The sequence below is a fragment of the Podarcis tiliguerta genome (assembly GCF_965153285.1).
Source record: "Podarcis tiliguerta genome assembly, chromosome: 1".
Taxonomy (NCBI): Eukaryota; Metazoa; Chordata; class Lepidosauria; order Squamata; family Lacertidae; genus Podarcis; species Podarcis tiliguerta.
This window is the reverse complement of record NC_139534.1, coordinates 81,801,650-81,827,753: the sequence shown is the minus strand read 5'-3', so window position 1 is coordinate 81,827,753 and position 26,104 is coordinate 81,801,650. Positions and strand designations below refer to the sequence as shown.

Here is a 26,104-nt window from a genome sequence, read left to right as displayed (position 1 = left end):
CACCCCCCTGCAATGCAGGAATCTCAGCTAAAGCATCAATGACAGATAGCTATCCAACCTCTGCTTAAAAACCTCCAAGGAAGGAGAGTCCACAACCTCCTTCCACTGTCGAACAGCTCTTACTGCCAGAAAATTCTTCCTGATGTTTAGTTGGAATCTCCTTTCTTGTAACTTGAAGCCATTGGTTCGAGTCCTACCCTCCAGAGCAGGAGAAAACAAGTTTGCTCCATCTTCCATGTGACAGCCCTTTAGATATTTGAAAATGGCTATCACATCTCCTTTTAGTCTTCTCTTTTCCAGGTGCTGACAAAACAAGTAGTTAGTAATAGAAGTAACTATTTTCAATGATAAATTGATCACATACCCAGCTCCTTCAAGCGCTCCTCATAAGGCTTGGTTTCCAGACCCTTGACCATCTTGGTTGCTCTTCTCTACACACATTCCAGCTTGTCAATATCCTTCTTAAATTGTGGTGCCCAAAGATCACCACAGCCAATCACAAGCAAACAATCACACCCTAGGCCAACCCCAACCTCTCTCACCACCAAAGGAACACAAGTGAACAACACAAGCAACGCTGACACCAAACTCTACATACATTAAACATAATAGAAACACCGCCACCCGACCCCACCCCCATCCATCTTCCCTCTCTCCACCCCCCTTTCTTTTTTCTTTTCTTTTTCTTCTCCGCCTAATGCCTCAACAAATGAAATGGATTTGTAAAAATGTTACATGGGGGGGGGGACAAGGCATTACACTTACTTCTGTAAAACAAGAAAATCCTTAATAAAATATCAAGATGGTAAAATCAAACATGAAAAAAATAAAATAAAAAAATAATGGTGCTAGAGGGCTTTGTATTTACTTTTACTTTTACTCTTTATTTTCTTCCTTTTCTTTCTTTTTTAAATAAATTGTTTCACATTAAAAAAAAAAAAAATGTGGTGCCCAGAACTGAACATAGTATTTCAGGTGTGGTCTGACCAAGGCAGAACAGAGTAGTACTATTACTTCCTTTGATCTTGATACTATACTTCTGTTGATGCAGCCTAGAACACCATTTGCTGTCTCTTTTTTGCTGCTGCATCACACTGTTGACTCATGTTAAGCTTGGGGTCCACCAAGACCCCTAGATCCTTTTCACAATTTACTGCTAGTTAGCCAGGTGTCCCCCATCTTATGTTTGTGCATCTGGTTCTTCCTGCATGAGTCCAGAACTTATTTGTCCCTATCGGAATTCATTTCAGTTAATTGTAAATGTGTCCCCATTACTTCCATGCCTACACACAGCTTCTCTAAAGCTGCCTCTTAATTATGACACCATGATTCTTAATTTATTTGCTTCATAATATTTATGGACACTTAGTTCTCCTCATCCCCATTGATCTAATTGCTTTTGCCTCAGGTTCTTTGCAAGTGTTGGTCTTTTCCCTTGATAAATGAACTTTGTGACTTTTTTTTGCCATCGTGCCAAATCTTCTGAATCAATTGTTATGGTGAATGTTTGAAAGAAGTGGTTTTAATTTTGGCAAAGCTAACAGTTTTATAGCACCAGTTCTTTCCATAATTGTTAACTATAACAGAGGCCATTCTTTAATATCTTTTCTTTATTTGTCTAATCACTGGATTTGAGAGACAATATGACACTTCAAAATCCCCCCCCAATGATTTATATTTAGATATGATTGATTATATCTCTAAAAATGAGCACATATTGAAGCCCAAATGATAGACTTCACTGATGTTGCAGCCATACAATCTATGCTGAAAAATATATATTAAGAATGTTAAGTTTGTAAGTTGATTTTAGTCACATGAATGATAAAATAATTTAAAATGGAAATGCATGATAGGAATACTTAAGACCTACAATTCTGTCTTTTTTATGTTTTTCTTCTTTTTTTACATCATTCAAGGAAAGGTGGTCATGTGTCCTACTTAGGCTGTGTTTACACCATTCATTTAAAGCAGGCTTCCTCAACCTTGGCCCTCCAGATGTTTTGAGACTACAGTTCCCAGCATCTCTGACCACTGGTGCTGCCAGCTAGGGATCATGGGAGTTGTGGGCCAAAAACATCTGGAGGGCCGAGGTTGAGGAAGCCTGATTTAAAGCATATTTACCTGTAAACATGTAACTTTTAAAAAATCCCAGGAGTTGCAGTTTGTTAGAAGTGCTGGGAAATGTAGCTCTCTGATGGGTATACTGCAGTTCCTGGGATTATGTGGAGAAGCTATGTGCCTTAGAATTGAAGGTGCCCTTGGCTTGAAGGACAATCTGGCCCAAGTACTGTTTCGTGATAAAGAACCGTGGTCATTTCCAGGCTGTCAGTAATTGGCAGAAGGGATTCACGTTGGGGGGTGATTCTGGATCTGGCTGTGTCACTGGAAGCTCAGGTTAGAGGTGCTGGAAGTGCCTTTTACCAGTTGCATCTGATTCCACAGCTATCCCAATTCCTGGACCCAAGAGGCCTTGCCACAGTAGTTCATGTGCTCAGAGATCTGCACTGGTTGCCAATTTGTTACTGGGCCAAGTTCAAGATGTTACTTTTAGTATATAAAACCCTTAGCAACTTGAGACCAGTTTACCCATAAGATCTGCTTACCTTACATATCCCCACTCAATTTCTGCAGTCAGTGGAACTGGCTTACTACAGGTGCCACATGATACCTGTTCTGCATTTGTAAGAACTTGGTTGTTTAGTATGGCAACACCTACACATTGGAACTCCCTGCCTATTGAGATCAAACAGGTGCCTTCCCTGTATACTCTTTTTGGTGCCTGCTGAAACCATTTTTGTTTAGGCAAGCCTACCCAGATGCTTAGAAAGTTGTTTTAGTATTTTAACTTTTGTATGGTTTAAAGTGGGATTGTGAATCTTTCTTGATTTTACATATATATATATGTAAAATCAAATATATATATATGTAAAATCAATATATGAAGACAGGAGGGCCTGGCATGCTCTGGTCCATGGGGTCACGAAGAGTCGGACACGACTGAACGACTAAACAACAACATATATATATATATATATATATATATATATATATATATATATATTGGTGACTTTTTACATTCAAGCGATGTATACATTTTATTAAATAAATAAACACTAGAAAATTAGGTTCAGACCGTTAAATAACATTTTTAAACAAAAACAAACATAAATAAATCAGACTTTTTGTGGTTAGGAAAATATGAAGTTAAGACGTAATTAATGGGAAGGTGTGTAAACACCACACTCTCCATCTATGGACCTTCCAAATCTGTTCTGGGCTTTTCCTCAACCCTCCAGAACAGATGGGGTGGATGCTTAGAGACCACAGAGAGAAGACAGCAGGAGTTTCATTTCTCAACTGGAAGTCATTGTGCAAATAGGCTTTGTTGGATGCAACCCTTTGTTTTCCCCTTTCTTGTAAGTGGGAAGCATAATGGAGTAATTTGAGATTGCTCAAATGCCCTTTTTTCCTTGCTTCTCTTGCTACTACCAGGTCCCTACTCTCCACAATCTTAGTCGCTTCCTCTCATCCTTTAGCCTTGCATTCCTATTTTGCTCTGCAGTTGAATCCATCTAGTAACGTGCTCATCTGCTTTTTAATGATTTAAAGCTTCTGCTCATTTTTGTCATATCAGAATTTGCTGCTCCAGCAAAGACTTGGCTCCAGTGAAAATTTTCTTATTGTCTCTGTCCTGAGAGTCAAGGCCTAGTAACTGCACTTGATGTGAATGATGTGATTAGCAATCATGTTGTGTTGCTTAAAACATCAAATACCAGACACAGGGCCAGGATTGTCCTCAGGAGTACAATTGTCCTCAGGCTAGGAGAGTTTTACATTTTCCCTTCCCAGTCACATTCTCAGTGAAAATTCCCCCGAAGCAATTTGCATTAGGAAAAAAATTCCCATTGGTGCTAATGGAAACTTTTCTCCTAATGTAAATTGCTACAGGGGACAGATTTTCGTCAATATTGTGGCTAGGGAGGGAAGCCTTAGCAAACCCCTCATGGGTCATTTCCCCCTTCCCCAAGCCTGGTATTTAACTTAAAAGATAATTGATAACTATGCAATTCATATAGCCTTTGGTTAGGTTCTCAGGACTGAATTTAGCTTCCATGTTGCTGTAACTTACCCACTTCACTTGAGAAATGGCAAACAATAGCTGAGCTCTGGTTTTTTCATTCAACCTTTGTACAGCCAAGCTTCTTACTGGCTTCAGTGGCTAATACTGTCTCTTGTGCAACTCCTTAAGACCGTGTCCATGGCTCTTCAACTTTTAACTCACAAAATCCATGTTGAGTGCTGCTAGTTTCCCCCCGAGTCATCACACAGCTTTCTTAATTTTATGTCATTTGCCACCTCTAAAATCAACTTGAGCTGTTTTCCCTGTTGCAATATTGAAACAGATACAAATATTGTACGCAGGAGTGCCTGTGACCTATTCATTGCTCAGCAGTGATAGATCTGGTAATAATGTGCTTGAAATTCTGGCTGTGCTGTACTTCGTAACACCCGGAGTTTAATTGAAAATACACTCTGACCTTGGTTTTGTTCACTGGGCATAGAAAGGACATAATTGCCGTGAAGCTGCTGAGAGACATTATTTCAAAATGTCATATTGCTAATTTTGGATTTACAAGTCCCTCCTACAGAAAGAAAATCCCCAAATCCCAATATAAAAACCAACAACAATGTGTCGCTGTTACATAAAACGTCAATAAAACAAGTAATTTTCCAAAAAATTAACTTCTTGCTTCTCCATACCTATTTTTTGTCTCCAAAATGCCATAGCGGTATAATAATTTTATCCCTCCTAACAGTCGAATGCTCATTCATAATTACATAAACAGCTTGTAAACTGTAGACCACAAAATGTCTATGTTCCAATCTTGCATTCAGAACGTTTCCATAGTTACCAAGGACAAGAGGTATAGTCACTGTTTGCTGGACAGCAGGTTTTTAAGCATTCCCATCCATGGCCTTTCATGCAATATAGGGTCGTCACCCCCAAGTATATGTACCCTACAATGAGTTTCCAGGCTGGGTGCTTCGATAATGTGACATTATGTAATAGAATGGAATGGTGACTGTTTCAGATCTGAAGTATTTTGCTATGTTAGTTCACTCTAGTATGTACCAGAATTTCATAACCTGGGTGACTGAACTTTATCCACCCCATCATTCTTTGCTGGGTGATCCTCGTGTAAATTCCAAAATGCACTTAGCAAGTACAGTTCTCTCACGGAGTAAACCTATGCATGTATACTTGGAAGCAAATTCCATTCATTTCCCCAAATATGTGTGCTCTCCAAATGTGGTTGGGATATCAACTCCCATTTTGGCCCTAACTAGCAAAGCCAGTAGGCAGGGAGGGCCACAGGTTAGCCATCCTGGTTTATAAGATTGAACCCTAAAAATATTCTCTCCCTTTATTCTCTTCATGGCATTATTGCCACACACAGCTTAACATGCAGCCCTACCAGCCTCCCAAGACTGTAAAGCAGGGAAGCAGTGGCATGAGAGTTTGCTTCCATCCAGCCGTGCCTCTCAGTTAAACATGCTAAACATTTGTCCTCCTGCTTAATGTTGCTCCCAACTTTTTGTTTACTGATAAAGGAATGGGTTGCTGTTTACTAAAGAATTGTTTGTTACTCAGTTTTACTGTTGCAGACCCTCCAAGTGTCCCTATTTTCCAGGGACATTCCTGATTTAGAGAAGCCATCACCTGGGTTTCTGATTTGATCCTGGAATATCTCGTTTTTCCTTAGGGTGTCCCTATTTTCATTGGAGAAATGGAGTTATCCAACCCCCGAGCCGTCTAAAGGCAATCCTGTATAGGGAAGGGTTTTTTTAATGTTTAATGTTTGATTATTTTTTAAATATATGTTGGAAGCTGCCCTGATTGCTGGGCTAATAAGATGTGTGGGGTATAAATAGAATGGAATTGGACATCGCTATTTTCATCAGAGAAATGGTGGAGGGTATGTTGTTGCTCCCATCCATGCTCTGGTCTGCCCACTGTGTGCTACCATCCTCTCTAGGAAGCACTTCAGGGTTCAGAAGTGCTCTGACACAGTAAGGCCCCAGTCAGGTTTTCTTCTCTACTTTGTTGCCAGTATGTTTCCAGGTCCAGTTCATGGCGCTCACATTAAAGTTTTAAACCCCAAATAACTCACACACCAAGTATCTGAAAAATGGCCTCCTTTGCCACAGATCCTCTCACAGGTGCTAAGATGGGCAAAGAGGGCCCTTATGGTAGTTCCACCCCCTCAGAGGCTCAGGAGGAGACAGGTGACCTGGGAGAGGGTATTCTTTGTGGCAGCCCCTAAGTTGTGGAACTCCCTCCCTACAGACGTGTGTCTGGCATCTTCATTATACAATTTTTAGCACATGCTGAAGAGACACCTCTCTACTCTGACCTAGCATTCACCCTAGTTTTTGTGATTTTTTTCAGATACAATTCTTAATTGTTCATTTTTAAACAAACCCTGGGACCTTAGAGCGAAGGGCAGGTAATAATTTACAACAACAACAACAACATATACTTTTGGAAATATTCCTGTGCTCCACTCACATTCCCCCTTCTTATGAGACTATTGTTGCTCAAACTGTGGGGGAAACTCTGCTCTGCTATGAAGTCAGCATAATCAGTGATTTGGGAGAAATACCTGGGGCTACCATGGGAAAGGTGGCTCACACTGTGTGAAAGAGACTTGAAGAAGTGGGCAAAGAGAAGGTATACCTGTATAGGTATACCTGCATACCCTGTATACAGGGGCTGGTTCTAGAGTTGCTAAATTGGTAGTAAGAGTAGTATTCAAATGTCAAGTGAGAATGCAGGATAAATAATGGCTCAAAAGAATGGGGATATACAGTTTTTAACCCCATAGGAGTATGCAGTTGGAGAGTGCCTGGATGGATGCTCAAGCAGCAGCAGGAGAAATGAGCTCCCCAGCAAAGTCAGAATCTGATTTATTGGGAGAATGCGCAGGTGGCCCCCTTCTTTCCTGCTACCCACACATTTCTTGTACTTTCTGGCTTTGCTCACTTGCTCAGCCTCATCCCAGTTGCAGCAGCATTAGCCCAGTTTCTGGTGCATAAGAACACAACAACAGCCCTGCTGGATCAGCTCAGTGACCCATCCAGTCCAATATCCTGTGCTCACAATGGCCAACCATATGCCTGTAAGCTGGACTGGAGTGCAACAGTGCTCTCCCTTCCTGTGGTTTCCAGCCACTGGTATTCAGAAGCCTCTGATCATCAATGAAGAGTACAGCCACTGTGGCTAGTAGCCTTTGACAGCTTTAACCTGCAACCTGGAGTCTCCTCCTGTGAGTTGAGAACTGGCCTCGTGTATGTTCTGCAAGACTCCACACGCAACTGGGCACACATGACAGACTCCAGTCCACTTGCATATGCTTCCCTGGGAGTAGGTTTAATTCAATGAAATAGTTGGGGCTAGTGTGGAGCTAACTGTGTGCATTTTCAGACTGATAACTTATTACAAGCTAACCATTGAGCACATTGAGACTTGCTTTTGATTTTTGAGTAAATGTAGAACGTGTGGATGATCCGTTTGTTCAGAAAATGCTGACTAAGCACCTATTTGTTCTGACCTTTGACATCAGATATATATTTAGGACCAACCCTATTCTTCTGTAAATTGTTTTAGCTGGCTTTAATATTGTATTTTATAGCACTGTAAGCAGCCTTGTAACCTCGCAATGAATGTCAGATATGAAAATGAAGATTATGATAAAAATAAATAGTGCAAATGCATGGACACTGATGGAGTTACTTGGCAGTGATAGGACTTTTTACATGTCCATGGACGACAATTTCTCTGTGGGATGTAGTGTGTGTGTGTGTGTGTGTGTGTGTATAGCCCTGTCCAGTTTTGGGATGTGGCCCCAGATGACTTGCCAGAGGGGTATTGTTGCCCTCTGCCTGAAATGTTTCCCTCTCCTGCTATGAAGTTTTCTCATCATCTGAGTGCAGAAAATGAACTTTAGACTCCTGAGTTCAAAGCTTTGGAGGCTTCACTGAAGTTATGTTGTACATATATTTTTTGCTCAGCATTGATTTCTCAACAGCATACTCTTATGACCCACCTCTGTTACTTAAGTATCTTAGTTTGAAATCAAATTCAGATAACTTTCACAACTCCTTAAATATTCAAGACTGGCTGAACATGAAGAGCCAACACAAAGGGGTCATTTTACACAAAGGGGTCATTTTAAACTGCACTCCTGGATGAACAAGCTATTTGTCAAGTAACAGAGACTCAGTGTATTGTGTTGAGTAGAATGTCATATTAGGGCTGGAGAGTCCAAAACTCAAGCATCCATTCAGCAATGAAGCCCACTGGGCTAGTCACTATATCTGACTATCCTGCCTCATAAGAATTTGTGAAAATAAAAAGGGGGAACCATATATGCGGCTGTTTTGAGCTGCTTGAAGAAAGGGAAAGGCATAAGTGAACAAAAATACCCAGTCATTTCTGAAAACCTTTGCTATCTGAGAACCTAGGCCAAATCAGTCCCCTGCAGGATGCTTTCTTACCAGCCTAGAAGCAAAAGTACAAAAGGAAGGGAATGCTCCTGGAGCATTAATAACTTGGATAGATTTGGTTCAAATGTGCTAAAACTGTTTCCCACTGCGACCCTAGGTCTGTTCTGCCAGAAGATAGGCTGTTGTCAGTCTAGAATTGCTGGCCCTCAAAGGAGCACTCTTTCCAAGTACAAAGGAACACTATGTGAATTACTTTGGACCATTTAATCAAAATAACAGAGTGCCCTCATAAGGTACTAAGGGAAGCGGCAGTGACAAAAATTACAGCTATTACAGAAATGAAGTTCTACTGTGAAAGGAAACAAAATGGCCATTTACTAATTGACTTTGAAGGCAGAAGTGGGAGGGGTTTCAGGGTTGCCACTCACAGATGCTACATGGTGATTCCTTGGATGCTGAGAAAGGGAAGGGAGGGGTGCTGCAGTGTGAACTGAAATGCTGGAGAGCTTTAACTTTATTTCCTTATGCTTTGTCAGAACATAGGTGAGGACAGCAAGATCCTTAGTGCTGTGTGTATTTTGGTAAATCCAATTCCATTGGTGATTTCCTCAACCATGCCAGGGCTTTACCATAGATCAAAAACTAGTTATAGCCCTGGATGACTAAAGTCTTCTGTTCTTGCTTAAGAGAAGACTCAAATATCTTCCACAGTTGTAGCTAGGCATGGGAGAGAATTTTGATTAAGATTGTGTTTAAAGGTGCATTTAATGAATCCACAGGGGGCCACTAGGGGGCGCATTGGAAGATGGCCGACAATACCATCTCTCTGACCCACATGGGGTAATTAAGAGGCTGTTATGGGAGTAGGCAGCCTCCCTTGTTGCCCCAAGGAAATGGGGAACACTGCCCTTGCCTGCTGTGCCCATAAATCACCCCCTAATTCGAAAGAAGGGGGTGAGGGCCCTAGGCAGAATGCCCCTGTGTGGACCTCGGCTCTCCTGGACGCTGTCTCTGATCGCGCACTAGTTGCAGCAATTTGGAATAATTAATTACAAAAGAAGCAAATGCACATATTTCAAGTGAAGAAGGGGAGTGAAGTCTGCTAATTTAAGTGACCTCTGCGAAAGAAGACGATGGGCTGGAGAAACAGGAATATTTTACGATGAAGATACACCAAAGGCGGGGTATGTTGACAACGGGGCTGAATGGGGGGGGGGGACCTTTTTTACTTTCCTTCTATGTGATTTACAAGAACCCCTCCTCATTTGAACCTTCGGTTGAACTGACCCAAGCAGGATGATTAAGGTCTGTGTGGAGATAAACTTTAACCAAAAGTATGCTTTATGGAGACCGAGAAGCAATAAGAGCTTTTGGGAATGGCGCAGCAATTAATTCGGAGTCGCCATCTTGCCAAAGGATTTATAGCCGGGAGGAAGAATGGACTTGTTTTCAGACTGCATTCCTAGTGAATCTCCTCAGAGGTTTTGAGAAAGGAGGCAGATTGGTGAAGATTAATGACGCTAAGACTGTTTTGATGTATGGAAGTGATGTTATATGGAAAACGTCTGGATATGGCTACTGGATAAAAAAAAAAATATCCACGCAGGATTACAAACTGTTCTAACCAGCTTGCGGAGACTATCAGAGGTCACAAAGAGAAAGGAAAAATATATGAAAATAACAACAAGAGATGTGGAAAAATAATAAGAAAGGACTGGATAGTACTGTGAATATCATAAGGTTAGATTTGTGGACATTAAAACAGCAGTAAGAAGCAAGAAGTTGATTGGATCCCTTCGGAACTTGAAATATGGGTACCCCCAACAAAAAATTAAAATTCAGCTGTGTAATTTGGAATTTATGTAATTTGGTTTGATTTGATGTGATTGTCAGTTAATAAAAAATTATTCTTAAAAAAAACAGAGAGAGAAGACTGGTTCTATGCTTTAAGTGGACTTTAAAGAACTTCTTGTAAAGGGCATCCAAAATGGCAGCATTCTCCATTGCCAGTCAAAAGGCTTTGAATAAATTAGGAACTGGAGTAAGATTGAGCACAAACAATTTTAGGAAGTTCCACGCTACTGTCCATTTTAATAGAGGGTTTGGCAGGAAACTTTCCAGTTCACATTGTCGTGATTTGCTAGATCCTTGCCAACCAACCTTTCAGAAAAAAACATCTTCAGCTAAGGTGTTCATGATGGGACTCACAAATGGAGACAGAATAGTGCTCTCCAGCAACACTATTTGTGGAGTGGGATGGCTGTGTTTATGTGCTACCTCATGCATATGTGTTCAAACCTGAATATTGGTTTAATGAGTAAAACAAAAATAAAATAATTCAGAATTAGACATTGCTTCTTGTTGATATGTACTTAATTTAATGCTCGTGTGAGGTACCTTGATAGTACTTTTGAGGGCTGATTCAGTGAGATATGGTAGATAATAGATAGATGGATACATACACTGTCATTTACTTTTTCAGAATACACTCATTGGATGCAGAGGTAGATGAGATAGCATACCTATTTGCTTATGCTATTTTTTAGGCTATTTTTATTTTTCTCAGATTGAAACGAACCTGCAGGTATGTTAGTAATATGTTGATAATTGTTTACAAAGCAAATCTGTATCTGAAGCTCCCTTTAATTACAGAGGTGTTGCTATTTAATCATTACCAGGTGAAATATTCCTTGGCATGAAACCACTGCATTCAGAATACACTGATGCGATTTTGATATATTCTCTTCAGTGAGCACACGTGGTTTATAAACTCGGTGGTCTGAATATTTACGAGGTTTCTATTTCCTGAGTTACTTTGGATTTTTCTTTGATTAGCTGTCTGGTCTTCCTTTATTTCCCTCTTGTTTGTTCCTTATGATGTAGTCCTTGAGAATAAGGAAACTCAAAAACAGCAAAAAGCCTTCAGAAGATCAATTTCCCTTCAGGAGTTACTGACGTGAGGCTTAGATAGCTCAAGGATTAACAATCCATTAGAAAACCTTGTGTCATTAAACCACTGATTTGTATCTTAAAGTGGTCAGTAGAAATTTCAAGTTAGAAACTCTTGATTTAAAGTAACTTGGCTAGATTGTTATGAGTTGGAATGATAGATAATTTATCAGAGGTCAAACTCAAAGGACTTGTCCCATGCCTAGAAAGCATGAGTGCAAGCAGCGTTGTTCCACTTGACCCATGCTTTCTAGACATGGGTATCAGCATAGCTGTCAACTTTTCCCTTTTCTTGTGAGGAATCCTATTCAGAATAAGGGAATTTCCCTTTTTAAAAAAAGGAAACGTTGACAGCTATGAGTATCAGCTGTTTTCCCCTTGCCTTGCTCCTTTTCCAGGGAAAACCCACTCTTTAGCTTTAAATCAGAACAAATGGCAGTCCATGGAAAACCTGATTGCCATCTACTCTGGCAGATTTCCTCTGAGGGAAGCAGCAAGACAAGAAGTGTGGATAAGCCCTAAATAGTATTCAATTAGCAAATAACTTTTCCATTGAACATGTTCTGTTAAAGGTGTTCTGTGTACACTCAAACTCCAAAATGTTGGGAGGGGAGAACATTTATTTTATTTTGGTTTAGTTTAGTTTAGAATTTATAAACGACTCTACATTCAGAGAATACACAAGTGGTGTACAGAAATAGAATAAAATGCAGATCATAAAACAGTGTTAAAACCTAAACTCCTTTGGCACAACTCTGCCTGATGATTATACTTGCATTCTCATTTCCCTTTAGGGAAGTGTATAAGTTAGTAGACCTTAGCACATGGGTGGGCAAACTAAGGCCCGGGGGATGGATCTGGTGCAATCACCTTCTAAATCTGGCCCGCGGATGGTCTGGGAATCAGCATGTTTTTACATGAGTAGAATATGTGCTTTTATTTAAAACACATCTCTGGGTTATTTGTGGGGCATAGTAATTTGTTCATCCCTCCCAAAAAAAAAATAGTCCAGCCTCCAACAAGGTCTGAGGGACAGTGGACCAGCCCCCTGCTGAAAAAGTTTGCTGACCCCTGTCTTAGCACAACCTAAATGCATATACATTTCCCCATTTTATGTTCACCATCTTGAAAGTGTTGTTATATCTTCTGTTATAGATATTCTTATAACTGGAATAAACAGTGCTATGGCTTCTTCAGTGAAGGTCCTCAGCATTCTGCATTCCTCGCTTACTATAGTTTTAGATAAATAAGCATCTTTGGTAGTTACAAAAGTGAATGTCACACCAGAATTTAGTTTACCACGTGCTAACTACTTGAAACTCCTGGGGCCAGATGCAACCAACCCATTCCACAAGCAGAAGCCCTCATGATGACTTCTGAAAGTGTGATGGGGATTACCTCTCCTCTTCTTCCCCCTTGACTCCCACAAATCCACTCTGGGAAATCCACTCTGTGTAGGAAGAGAGGAAGGGAGGTTACTGCATCAGGCACGGATATAGGTCAGTGGAAGCATAACAATCTCCTTACTGCTATGTTGAATTCCATCATTGCCTGGCAGCCAAGCACTACTCATATTGTGGAACCTATTCATCTAAAGACCCCCAATTCACTAGGAAAACAAGTATCCTCTGCATCTTCCATAATTCCTCCCACAATCTTGTATCCAGTCTTGATATGATGCATCTTATCATTTGGACGGGGCTGTTGTTCAGTACAGTAATGTACTTTACATGTCAAAAGTTGAACCTGAGACCTTTTACATGTAAAGTACATTACTGAATAACAGCCCCATTCAAATGATAAGATGTATCATATCAAGATTGCTAGTTCCCAGCTCTGATATGAACTGTAGCAAGCTGGGTTTGGTTACATTGTTGTTTTTATGGAAAAAATATAGAATAATTGAGAGAGGACTTTGGTCCCATGTTTCCTTTATCTGTTTTATCACTAGCTAATGTGATTCATTATTCAAGCATAGTCCTTTAGGGGAAAAGAGTAGGCAAGACAAAACAAAAAGACAAATGAGCAACATTCTTTTTAGTTGCTTCTCTGCTAGTCTTTCAACATAAAAGTTGTGCAGCACAAATGTGTGTGTGTGTGTGTGTGTTTGTGTTTACTTGGAAATAGGTCCATTCTGTTAAAAGTGGGGTGTTTACAAATGTAGCCTTAATGTGTCATCCTGTGCCAAAATCCACTCAAGGATTGCACTTTATACAACCATAGATCTCCTACTCTTCCCAGCACCTAACTATACATGATGCTAATTGTGTCACATGCAATCACATTATTAGTTTTTCTGTAGTTAATTTCAGGCATGGAGCTCAACTTTTATTAAATTGCAGGGGAGGCTGTAATTTATATGCAGACACAGAAAACTCGAAAAACTCTGGTTGACAATAATGGGAAGTTTCCCCCTTAAACCTAACTGCAGCACGGGGGGGGGGGGGGAGGGATTTTCATCAAGATCATGAAAGAGGAGGGAAGTGTTAAATCTCTACCTCCATGCCAAAAACAACAACAACAATCCCTTCTTTTTCCAGGGACACAACAACACACCATGTATGTGTGCCCCAGCAACCATGACTACCGGCCCAGAACAATTATCTACAATTATCTATTAACTACAATTATTATTTCAGCAACCTTGCAAGGGATGCTACTGCAGCCATGGTGTTGAGTATGTACATGTTAATGGTGATGTCAAAACAAAGAACACATCAAACAAAAACACTTTGCACAGAGACGCTTGATAATTTTCAGTGTTCCGGTCTACCTCAAGAGGTTCTGGACTCTCCTTTCTTGGAGGTTTTTAAGCAGATTGTCATTTGTCGTGGATGCTTTAGCTGGGATTTCTACATTACAGGGGGTTGGACTAGATAAGTATGGCCATCCAGACAGTTTCTGGGGTTTAGCAAGCACAACCTTCATCTCACTTCAAGTGTTGCAAATTAAGAAATAGTTCACTTATCTCAATTTTGCTCAGAGAGGCACTCTGATTTGGAGCTTGGCCACTACTCTGTGGTAGGGATGGAAGGAAAGTTTAATTCAAAACACATTTAAAGGCCAATCTCCCTAATTTGCACTTTCTGAAATATTATGAGGACTGAAACACAGCCATCCTTCAAAATTCATACTTCTCTGAATTTGGAATGCAGCTCTCCAGCCAAAGCACAAAAATCATATACTGGGGTAAATATTGCATACAAAATCATATATTGGTGGAAATGCATTAATACTATGAATGTGTATATTGGGGGAAATGTATTAAAAATGTGTATAATAGGAGAAATTTGCACACAGACACAAAAAGAATTTTGATGACGTCTGAGGAACTTAAGACTGAAAATGTGGGATACTAAGAGAACCAAAATGAACAGTTTCGCCATCCTTCCTCTGTAGACATGACTGCAGCTGAGATATTGGAATGAGCTGCTTGGGTTTTAGAAAGATCATATGAAATATTCATTTTTAATTATTAGTGGTTGACCCTAGGATGGGTTTGGACCCTGGTAAGGATGTTCCTTTTTTATATGAGGAAGTTGCTGTATTACAGGTCAGACCACTGGTCCCTCTTCCTCAGTATTGTCTAGGGGCAGTGGTTTACAAGTTTGCAGATTAGAGCCTTTCTCAGCCCTGCCTGAAGACACTGGTGTTTGAACCTGGGAACTTTTTCATACAAAGTGCTGCAGTCTCTTCCCTGAGGCATGGTATAAAAGTTAACAGAAAATGGGCATATATCTGGTGGGTACAGCAGGTACCTTTATTAATAATTTGCGTATGCATGTTCATCATTTGGTGGCTTGCTTGCAACAGATCAAAAACCACAAATCATTTTCCAGAGCTCCTAATACTGTTTTTCAAATAGTAGTTTTCAACAGAAGCGGTTCAAGTATTTAGCAGAAATGATTGAGAGATTTACTGTTGAATGATGACCTATCAAGTGTTATGCATATACAGGTGAGCCAGACATTAGATTGGTGTCATGGTCAGAAACAGCTCTCACATAACCCTGTTAAAATTATTGTTGTTATTATTTATTTCTACCCTGCCCATCTGGCTGAGCCTCCCCAGCCACTCTGGGCAGCTTCCAACAGAACGTTAAAAATACAATAAAACATCAGTCATTAAAAACTTCCCTAAACAGGGCTGCCTTCAGATGTCTTCTAAATGTCATATAGTTGCTTATTTCTTTGACATCTGATGGGAGGATGTTCCACAGGGCGGGCGCCACTACCCAAAAGGCCCTCTGCCTGGTTCCCTGTAACTTTGCTTCTCACAGTGAGGGAACCACCAGAAGGCCCACAGCGCTGGACCTCAGTGTTCAGGAAGAATGATGGAGGTGGAGATGCTCCTTCAGGTATACAGGGCTGAGACCATTTAGGGCTTTAAGGGTCAGCACCAACACTTTGAATTGTGCTCAGAAATGTACTAGGAGCCAATGTAGGTCTTTCAAAACCAGCGTTATGTGGTCTTGGCGGTCGCTCCAAGTCACCAGTCTAGCTGCCACATTCTGGATTAGTTGTAGTTTCCGGGTCACCTTCAAAGGTAGCCCCACGTAGAGCACGTTGCAGTAGTCCAAGCGGGAGATAACCAGAGCATGCACCACTCTGGCGAGACAGTCCGCGGGCAGGTAGGGTCTCAGCCTGCGTTCCAGATGGAGCTGGTAGACAGCTGCTCTGGACACAGAATTGACCTGCACCTCCATGGACAGTCCAAAATGACTCCCAGGGTACGCACCTGGTACTTCAGGGGCACAGTTGCCTCATTCAGGATCAGGGAGTAGTCCCCCCACCTGCCCGCCCCCTGTTCCCCCGTATAAAAATACAGTTGGTTGAAAACAAATTGAATTAAGTTTATTGATGATTAAACCTGTGCTTTAAAACAAAATAATAAACAGGGGTACATCAGCAGACACTAAGAGAGTGTTCCTGAACACACATGCCAGAACACATTTACAATACTCCTGGGACGGTGTCGAATCTGGGGGACTCAAATTTCAGTGGCCCCCAATGCAGTAGTAACCCTCCCCTCCCACCTCTCGCCTTCCATTCTACCTCATAGTTGTGGAATGCCCTGTGTCACCCCTGAGGTCCTGCATCTGGTTCGGTTGTGCTCCCCTAAATCCACCTCTGCCTGAGAGCAAGCTGTATTGGACACTGAGAGCTGATTCCCGTGTGACACTAAGCCAAACGATGGCTTGGTGTGACCACACAAACCTGAGGTTTCCTGCAGAGGAGATTGCAACTGCTGCTGCTGTACTGTTGTGGATTAAGGTTTGTCTTGCTCAGAACAAACCATGAGTGGTAAACACAGGGGCAAACCTTGGTTTGCTGAAGCAATATAAACCATAAACCTGGGTTTGGGCAACACACTGAACCAAATTAAGACTTAACTCACAGCAGCAGAGGCAGAGGAGGAGAAAAGTGGCCACTCTCTCCTCTCTGCTGAGCCTGCACACTCCTGCATTTGTACAAAGCCATAGTTTGGCTCTGCAAACCAGCTCATTGTAAACATATGTAGGACAGTGGTGTCAGAAATGGCAAAACACACCAGATTCATTTCACTAAACAGTGTCCTAGCACCTGCTGAGGTTCCTTCTTTCTGCTCTTTTCTCTTGCTCTTTGGTGCTGCTTTACGTTTTTTCATTCTAACCCAGTGCTTTTAACCTCTCGTCTCTGAGGAAACATATGGAATACAGCCTTCACAGTGCTGCACAAAAGCTTTAATAGTTTTCTGTTACTGCAAGAAGCTAGTGTCAAACATGCATAAGTAAATTCATAAATATATATTATCTGATTATAAAAATCACCTTTTACTAAATAGACTACTATGTGAATAATAATATATTTTCACCCTGTTTTTCAAAGTATACCATTTCCACCTCCACCTCCTTACTACAAAATGAAACAATTTGAAGCTTAAAATGGAAAACCTTTGGCTGATAGTATTTTTGTTCAACTAAATGCATGTATTATGCATCTGTGTGCTTTGGGTTATAAATGTGCTTGGCGCTTGCTGTAATTTATAAGACTTCACTTTTGGCTGATTTATAGGAAATTTCATTAATCTCTACAGCACAGGGGCCTTGCAGTGAGTAGCAGATTGAAAATGAAGCCAGGGCTGGGTTTTTTAGAAGCTACCACAAATGAATCAGCACTGAGAGACTTTGAATAGTAATGATCATTTGCAGAGTCGAAGGGTCTTTTTTCACTTACACTAAGATCCGAAAGAAACATTTTTGGAGGTAACACTGAAATTGCTAACCCTGCAGCTATGGGAGATATATTTTTTTCTGTCGTTTAAATAGCCATTCTTTATTCCTGTGTTCAGCACACATTTACTAATGAGACTTTCTCTGCTGCTATGGCCAAATATGAGGATAGTGGAGAGTGTATCAGGAAATCAGATGAGTCTGCTTAATGGTGGGAGAGAGCTGATGCTCAGCTCAGCAGTTCACAGAAACTCCTTTTTATCTGCTTTCCTGAAAGAAGCAAACAATAAGCATTTGGTGAGCATTTCTATTCAAGTAGTAAAAGCTTTACTTGCACCATTCCTCAGTTCTATGTTGTGTACACCATGGTGACTGTCCTTTAGGGGAAATAGCACAAGAAGTAAAGGCAACAGGAGTCTGCAGATTTGACTGTGTCATATAGACCATACACGTATGTCAATCCTATACCCATGCTTGCCTTTTAATCACTGCTCTTGGTAAACTAGAGGCAAACTACATTGGCCACCATTTTTGGTTTTGCATTCAAACAATAGTCTCGACTTCTTTCCATGTTTTTAAGCAGCAATGAAGTTCCAAATTGTACCATTCTTGGTTCTTGTTCTGAACTTATTCCCTGACATGTTGGGTCCCCATCTTAATTGTTAGAATTTCTGTATCAACTGAAAAACAAACATGGGCTATGAAATTCCAGTTCCATTCTGTGCATGGTTTCATGGAAGTTCTTCTTGATAAAAAACAAAACAAAACCAAAAACAAAACAAGCATATATCACAACAACGATGGTGCTGCATTTTCATCATCATCATCATTATTATTATTATTATTATTATTATTATTATTATTATTCATTTACAGATTTTTTTCATGATTTCCAGTATTGTATTCAATCGTGTCCCTTTGCTGCCAGAAACAGCAGAGGCTTCCATCAGCAGAATGGGGAGGAAGGCAGGTCTTGCCAATTCTCCCTCTCCCCTCCTTGTGGCCCCCTCAAATCTGTTCCAGAAGATTGAATGGCCCTTCAGAACAGTGTGGGAAGGGGTGCAGAGTGCTGCAAAAGGGAGGAAGAATTGGCACCACCGGAAATGATCTTATATTTCAGTTAGAATTGTATGCCATTTTATGTGTTATTTTCTTTTGGTGACTAGACTGGATAGTTCAACAGAGAGTTCAAAGGCTCAAGTAGCAATTTTAAGCCTCCATTAGTATATTAAGATGCATTCCCCAGAAATTTGTAGGCAGGTGAATGGGAAATTATGTGTATCAAGTATTTCATAAAATTACCATTTTAAAAATATATAAAGTTGAGGAAATTGTAGTGCAAATTAACAATTGGAGCTAACATGATCCTTCTTTATTTGTCTCTTTCAGACTATTGGAACTCCTGAAGGACCAACACCAAATAAATTATGAATGTTGAACAAGATGACCTTACATCCACAGCAGATAATGATAGGTCCTAGGTTTAACAGGGCCCTATTTGACCCCTTGCTTGTGGTGCTACTGGCTCTTCAACTTCTTGTGGTGGCTGGTTTGGTCAGAGCTCAGACTTGCCCGTCTGTCTGTTCCTGCAGCAATCAGTTCAGCAAAGTAATTTGTGTGAGGAAGAATCTGAGAGAGGTCCCTGACGCCATCTCCACAAACACACGGTTATTGAATCTCCATGAGAACCAGATCCAAATCATTAAGGTGAATAGCTTCAAACACCTGAGACATCTAGAAGTCTTGCAGCTGAGCAGAAATCACATTAGAACAATTGAAATAGGGGCCTTCAATGGTCTGGCTAATCTCAATACTTTGGAACTTTTTGACAATCGTCTTAGCACCATCCCGAATGGGGCTTTTGTGTACTTGTCAAAACTGAAGGAGCTTTGGTTGCGAAACAACCCCATTGAGAGTATTCCTTCTTATGCTTTTAATAGAATCCCTTCCCTGCGAAGGTTGGACTTGGGGGAATTGAAAAGGCTTTCATATATCTCAGAAGGTGCCTTTGAAGGTCTGTCCAATTTGAGGTATTTGAACCTTGCTATGTGCAACCTTCGGGAGATCCCTAACCTCACACCACTTGTAAAACTGGATGAGCTAGACCTTTCTGGGAATCACTTAACTGCTATCAAGCCTGGGTCCTTTCAAGGATTAATGCACCTTCAGAAATTGTGGCTGATCCAATCCCAGATTCAAGTGATTGAAAGGAATGCCTTTGATAACCTTCAGTCGCTAGTGGAGATCAACCTGGCCCACAACAATCTAACACTACTGCCTCACGACCTCTTTACACCTCTCCGTCTAGAAAGGATCCACCTACATCACAACCCTTGGAACTGCAACTGTGACATCCTGTGGCTCAGCTGGTGGATTAAAGACAAAGCGCCCTCGAACACTGCATGCTGTGCCCGTTGCAACACGCCTCCTAGCTTGAAAGGGAGGTACATTGGTGAGCTGGACCTGAATTACTTCACGTGCTACGCTCCTGTGATTGTGGAGCCACCAACAGACCTCAACGTCACTGAAGGCATGGCTGCAGAGCTGAAATGCCGAGCATCGACGTCCCTGACCTCCATATCTTGGATTACTCCAAATGGGTCTGTTATAACACATGGGGCTTATAGGGTTCGGATTTCTGTGCTCAGCGATGGCACGTTAAATTTTACGAGGGTGACTGCGCAAGACACGGGCTTGTATACATGCTTGGTGAGTAACTCTGTTGGGAATACCACAGCTTCTGCAACACTCAATGTAACTGCACAGGAGTGTATTACTTATTTTTCAACCATCACAGTAGAAACTGTGGAACCTTCTCAGGATGAGGCGCGGACAACAGAGCAGGTTTGGCCCACACCGGTCATTGAATGGGACACCACCAATGTGACAACCTCTCTCACACCACAGAGCACAAGGTCAACGGAAAAAACGTTCACCATCGCTGTGACAGATTTGAGCAATGGGATTCCAGGAATAGATGAGGTTATGAAGACTACCAAAATCATAATTGGTTGTTTTGTGGCAATCACTCTTATGGCAGCGGTGATGTTGGTCATTTTCTACAAAATGAGAAAGCAACATCACCGGCAAAACCACCATGCTCCAACACGAACTGTAGAGATCATTAATGTGGATGATGAGCTTACAGGTGACACACCTATAGAAAGTCATTTGCCCATGCCAGCAATAGAGCATGAGCACCTAAATCACTATAACTCTTATAAGTCTCCTTTCAACCACACAACAACAGTTAACACAATAAATTCAATACACAGTTCAGTGCATGAACCATTATTGATCCGAATGAACTCGAAAGACAATGTGCAAGAGACTCAGATCTAAAACATTTACAGATTTAAAACACAAGACAGTTTATTAAAAAAAAAATGACACAAATGACTGGGCTAAATCTACTGTTTCAAAAAAAGTGTCTTTACAAAAAAAAGAAATTTATTTATTAAAAATTCTATTGTGAGAGAAAGCAGACAAAATTATGTGTATTCCTCAGAACCTCTTTTTGCTGCACTTATTTACCCTACTTCTTTCCTCCCCTTTCTTCTTCCCCCTTCCCAAGCCCATTTGCCATATTTTTCATAGAACAACTTGATTCTCTAAAAAAAAAGATTAAAAAAAAACTGGTCTAGGGATTTTTGTAAGAATTCTGTTAACGCTTTGGGAATTTTTATGGTGAATTCTAGTGGTGAGATTCGGTCTATTTTGTCTTTCTTCATTTCATTTTCTTCTCATGCCCTTTTTGAAATGGTTCAACAGGGAAATGGATGTTAGTGGTAGATTCATAAGAACAATCAAGGAACAACAACAGCAAAAATAACAAAATATTTTATTTTTATTTTTATTTTTCACATAATGACCTGTTCTGTATTTCCTGAAGGGACCATTCTGTGGAAGAAGAAAACAAAAACAAAAACAATCCAAGAAATTAATTTTCATGTGAGCATCTATAAAACCCATGATCTTTTAAACAATTCTAGAACCAGGATTTGTAGTTCAAACACTAAAATAAGATTATAAATAAAATATTGTTGGTTTTTTCTGTATTTGGACAGAAATCATTTTTAGTGTGGCTTCTGATGTCAAAAGGTGGTTAAAAATTCTACATTCCCCTCTCTTGCATTTTCCTAAAAAATGAAAACTTTATAACTTACAACAGTTTGGATTTTAACTCATCATTAGTAATATATTTACTTTTAGCCTATGTAAACATTAGCATACCATGTGTGAAGAATAGTGGCCAAAATCAACCCGGTTCATATTGTATTGATGGTTTGCGACCTGCTGCAGCATAATTCCATCCCACCCTGCTCAGATAATGTGAAAAGTCCTGGACCACATGGAAGGAGCCCGTGCTGTGGTCCCTTCATACACCTACACTGTCAAGGGGAAAGGCTTGCAGAATGGGCTTCTCCCCACATATGGGTTTTTTTTAATGTTACTTAAACAGTTCAGGAAGAAGCCATGCAACAGTTGCCATAACACCAGCCTATCATGGAAAGGCGTCTTAACTCAAGCTGAGCCAGAGATCTCCATGCTCCATATTCATGGGACCATTAATCCCCCCAAAAAAAGGCTGGGTATCAGTGGCTTTTGGGTGACAGACAAAATGAAGAATGCTTGGGTGGCGGCTGGGCTTAACCTTAAAGTTGAGGTGGCTGAGGGTTTTCTTCACAAACAAACAGGCTTTATCGCCATTTCCATTGGAAGCTTGGATGGCTTCAGCAGCCTGGAAGTCTTCCCTTTGGAATTTGCAACAGAGTTGTCCTGGTACAGCAAAATTATGTCATAATGTAGCATCATTCACAAGTGGATTCTTGGGGGCTTCCCATTGGTATCCCCCCCCCCATGTCAAATAAAAGAGAGCAAACCCCTAGTCCACCTTGACTTAAATGCAAGCCAACCCCCAACCAAAAGTGTGTAAATTTCATCCCCCAAAGATTTATCCATACTTCTGGATGCCTTCTGCAACAAATAAAGATAATTAACCATAGAATACATTTTAAATTCTTTCTGGCTTTGGGGACATCTTCCAGAATGGGAAGAGGACATGTGGCAGCAGCAGCGAGGGTGGGAGAAGTTAGATTTGACAAGGCTGGTTGTATAATATATTTTTAAAATGGTCCTAGGCCATGGTTTTACTTACTATTGCTGATCTAGAACTAAACATCCACTCAGGTCATTACTTTGGTTGAATGAAAACACTCACGGATGCAAATATGAAAGTTGTTTAACTAGCCAGCACAATCAAAAGATGTCTGAACATGATGAGCTAAAATGCAATCAAGGTACTGATAACTTTCAGGAAGAACTTGCAACATCAAGGGCTTAACAAAGAAATTAAGATGTTCTAACAAATTGTTTTGATTAGAGTCAAATGAATGGAAAAAGTAAAAGCCATAAGTTCTACAGTTCCCAAATGAGAAGGCAGATGTGGAGTCCCTGTGGAACATTTTTGGAAGACGTGTCTTCCCACCCAGCTTTACAGCAGTGATACAATCAACGTGTTGGTGGAAATGTGTGGGTCTATTTTTTTGTGGTGTGGGAAGCAGATCTTAGTGGAAATCATCCTCTGGTGAAATAATATTCCTGCATTAAAAATGGGGAAACGGGAAGCAGCTTAGATGACTCAGTGTACCAAGAGCAGAAGTAAGGAGGTTTTTTTTGCATATCTCCCCACCCACCACCCACCCACTCACCACAGCCAGTGTCCTAGAGCCCAACCATGCAGGCATGCTATGTACTACAATTCCAGCAGTAGCTCTTGGGAGAACTCCATCTCCCATGGGTTACAGGGCACAATGATATGCTGATCCACAGTTCATTGATGAGCTCAGACTCCAGGATGCCTTGGGTGGTGGGGAGTGGACAGAATGTATCTCTTCCACATTCCATGTAAGTCTTTGAATGAAAGGGAAAGGGGGTATTTTGGGAAGTGAGAGTATACTGGAAGATGTTTGGGAGGATGGAAAGCTGGTGGAGAGTGGAGACTATGTTTTGAGCCTCTGAAAATAAAGTTATTTCTAAATACATAATTTGGTAGTAAACCAAGCCAGTCTGAGGTGACTCGGGACACACTCTGCCATGTCTAACACCAACTCCAGCTGCCATTAACATACCTCTGCACATGTCTCTGAGTTTATCCTAGTGACAAAGCACTACACAGGGTTGTTCTGTTAGGATCCCCTTCTGGTACTTGTACATGACATCTGTTAAGGGTTTCTAGCCCTTTGAAACCCTTTTACCCCCATGGTGCCTTTAATGGGAGAAAAGCTTCTCAACTTGCCCAGTGTTTATGCAAGTGGCAAGGACTATTTTTCAACAGATTGAAGATCTTTCAGGGTGTTCCAAACAATAAAGGGAAAGGAACACAAGCCACAAGGTAGGAATGTTTGGTCCTCCTTGTTTGTCTGGGCAAGCAACCCCTTTTAAGAAAAGTACGTGTAGCCAAATGATAGGCAGACTCCTTCGTTAAGAAGGTGGGTGCCAACAGACAATTTCTTATCAAAACAAAAGAGAGTTGTTACAGAAAAGGAGCAGTTGGGAATAGCATTAAAAGAGTACAACAAAAGGTTACGTGTGCAAATGCATTTCTACACAGGCTGGCAAAACTGAAATACCAGAGTCCTCAAAAGTGGTAGTCTTAGAAGCATCATTCGGTTTCAAGCCATTTCCAAAAGTTAAGAGGGAGCCATTTCAAAATGGACGTATACAAACTGGGATGTGGGCAACTCCAGGAAAACTCTGTACTTCACTAGGAGTGAATTCTCTCAGGAAAACAGCAGCTAGGGAGAAAGGAAATGCAACTTCCATGAAGACTTGTGTCCCGCTGTTTTGCAGAGCAAGCAGTCACTACTGGTAGACCACATCCAGACCCTTTTGTCACAGTCTAATGGGTAGCTGAGAGGTCCTCAAACAGACTATAAAAGAGGGGCATGTGATCAGCCAATTAAGAGTAGGACAGCTTCCATCTACCTAAGGATTAGCCCTTTTATCTATGCAAGAGAAAAAAATCCAGAAGGCAAGCAGGTAAAGTGGCCAACTCCATAGCATACTCCCCATGACAGGATTCAGACAGAAGAAATGTAATATCTGCACCTTTTAAGTAGAGCTGGACCATTTGTTGCATATGTTGACCGAGTTAAAACAAATTGGTGGCCTGTTTAAGAATAGGAACTGGAGGATCAAGCTGGTGACTAAAACAACAAAAATGTCACGGGTATGCAGCAGAGTCCAGACCACTCACAAGTTTTGAAATGAAAGGTTTTGAGACCCAATATGGGAGCCAGAAAGTGGCTTGTGAATGACCCATTTAACTGATACATTTTTATTAACATGATTTGGGGTTGAGATGCTAATAAAATAGTCAACATTACTATTGCTGAAATAAATATCTTTGCAGTCTGGTTTTTTATGTATTGTACTGTTAACTGAATTAATAGTGTCAAAAGTTACTGGAATTACTGTGAGTTGATTGCAACCAGACAAAATGAATATGTGTTGACATTGTTTCCTGTTGGGTATTTGCACATTTGTCTAAAGAACGCCACATATTAGGGGCTGAAAACTTGAAATCTTGGAGAAGGGGAGTTCCAGCTGAGAGGGGAAAGGGATAGGTAAAAGGAGGAGACACTCCCATATGCATTTCCTATAGGCTTTCCACATTCTTGTCTCTATTACATCTTTTCCTGGAGAGTATCTGTCGCATTCCCTTTCTCAACAGCTGGTGGGGATGGATTTGGAGAAGTGAGCCTGGCTTTTGTGCTACTCTGGTAAAGTTAACTGAAGACAAACAGCATATGTTAATGTTGTCTATTTTTTGCATGTCTGCAGAAGTATGCTAATCTTATTTATCCCCCATGCCACTGCAAAATATTTTATTCTGGACCAGATTTTAAAGATTTGGAGCTCTGGCTGAAGAATGGAATCCAAAACTACAGCATGAAAGAAGTAAAAGGATCTCATTCCTACTTTCAACTGGACCACTATATTCTTATAAGAAAGTTGAATTCACATCTTCATCCCTTTGAGGGGCTAAATCAAAGTTGTCTCAAAAGATATTTGAAAACCAAACTCATGTATATTCATTCCAGTGTACAGTGGTACCTCAGGTTACATACGCTTCAGGTTACATATGCTTCAGGTTACAGACTCCGCTAACCCAGAAATATTACCTCGGGTTAAGAACTTTGCTTCAGGATGAGAACAGAAATCGTGCTCCGGCGGCGTGGCGGCAGCAGGAGGACCCATTAGCTAAAGGTTAAGAATAATTTCAGGTTAAGAACAGACCTTCGGAACGAATTAAGTTCTTAACCCGAGGTACCACTGTGATACAAGTATACCATCCACTAGTTGGCAGAGGATACTCATGAAGAACAAAATTTGAGAAGTGGCTTTGCCATTCACAAGTCTTCTGTTTGG

At 40.8% G+C, this 26,104-nt stretch overlaps 1 protein-coding gene across 7 annotated transcripts in view; it reads left to right on the top strand.

Moving 5' to 3' along the window:
* LRRC4C (leucine rich repeat containing 4C) overlaps nt 1–25,074 on the top strand; it is a 591,735-nt gene extending 566,661 nt beyond the window's left edge. For all 7 annotated transcript variants that reach the window (XM_083432915.1, XM_083432913.1, XM_083432916.1 and 4 more), the window contains one exon: nt 19,061–25,074. In XM_083432915.1, the coding sequence (XP_083289041.1) occupies nt 19,103–21,013 (1,911 nt within the window). In that variant the 5' untranslated portion in view covers nt 19,061–19,102 and the 3' untranslated portion in view covers nt 21,014–25,074. The remainder of the gene's footprint in view (nt 1–19,060) is intronic.
* Nucleotides 25,075–26,104: the final 1,030 nt, after the last annotated feature.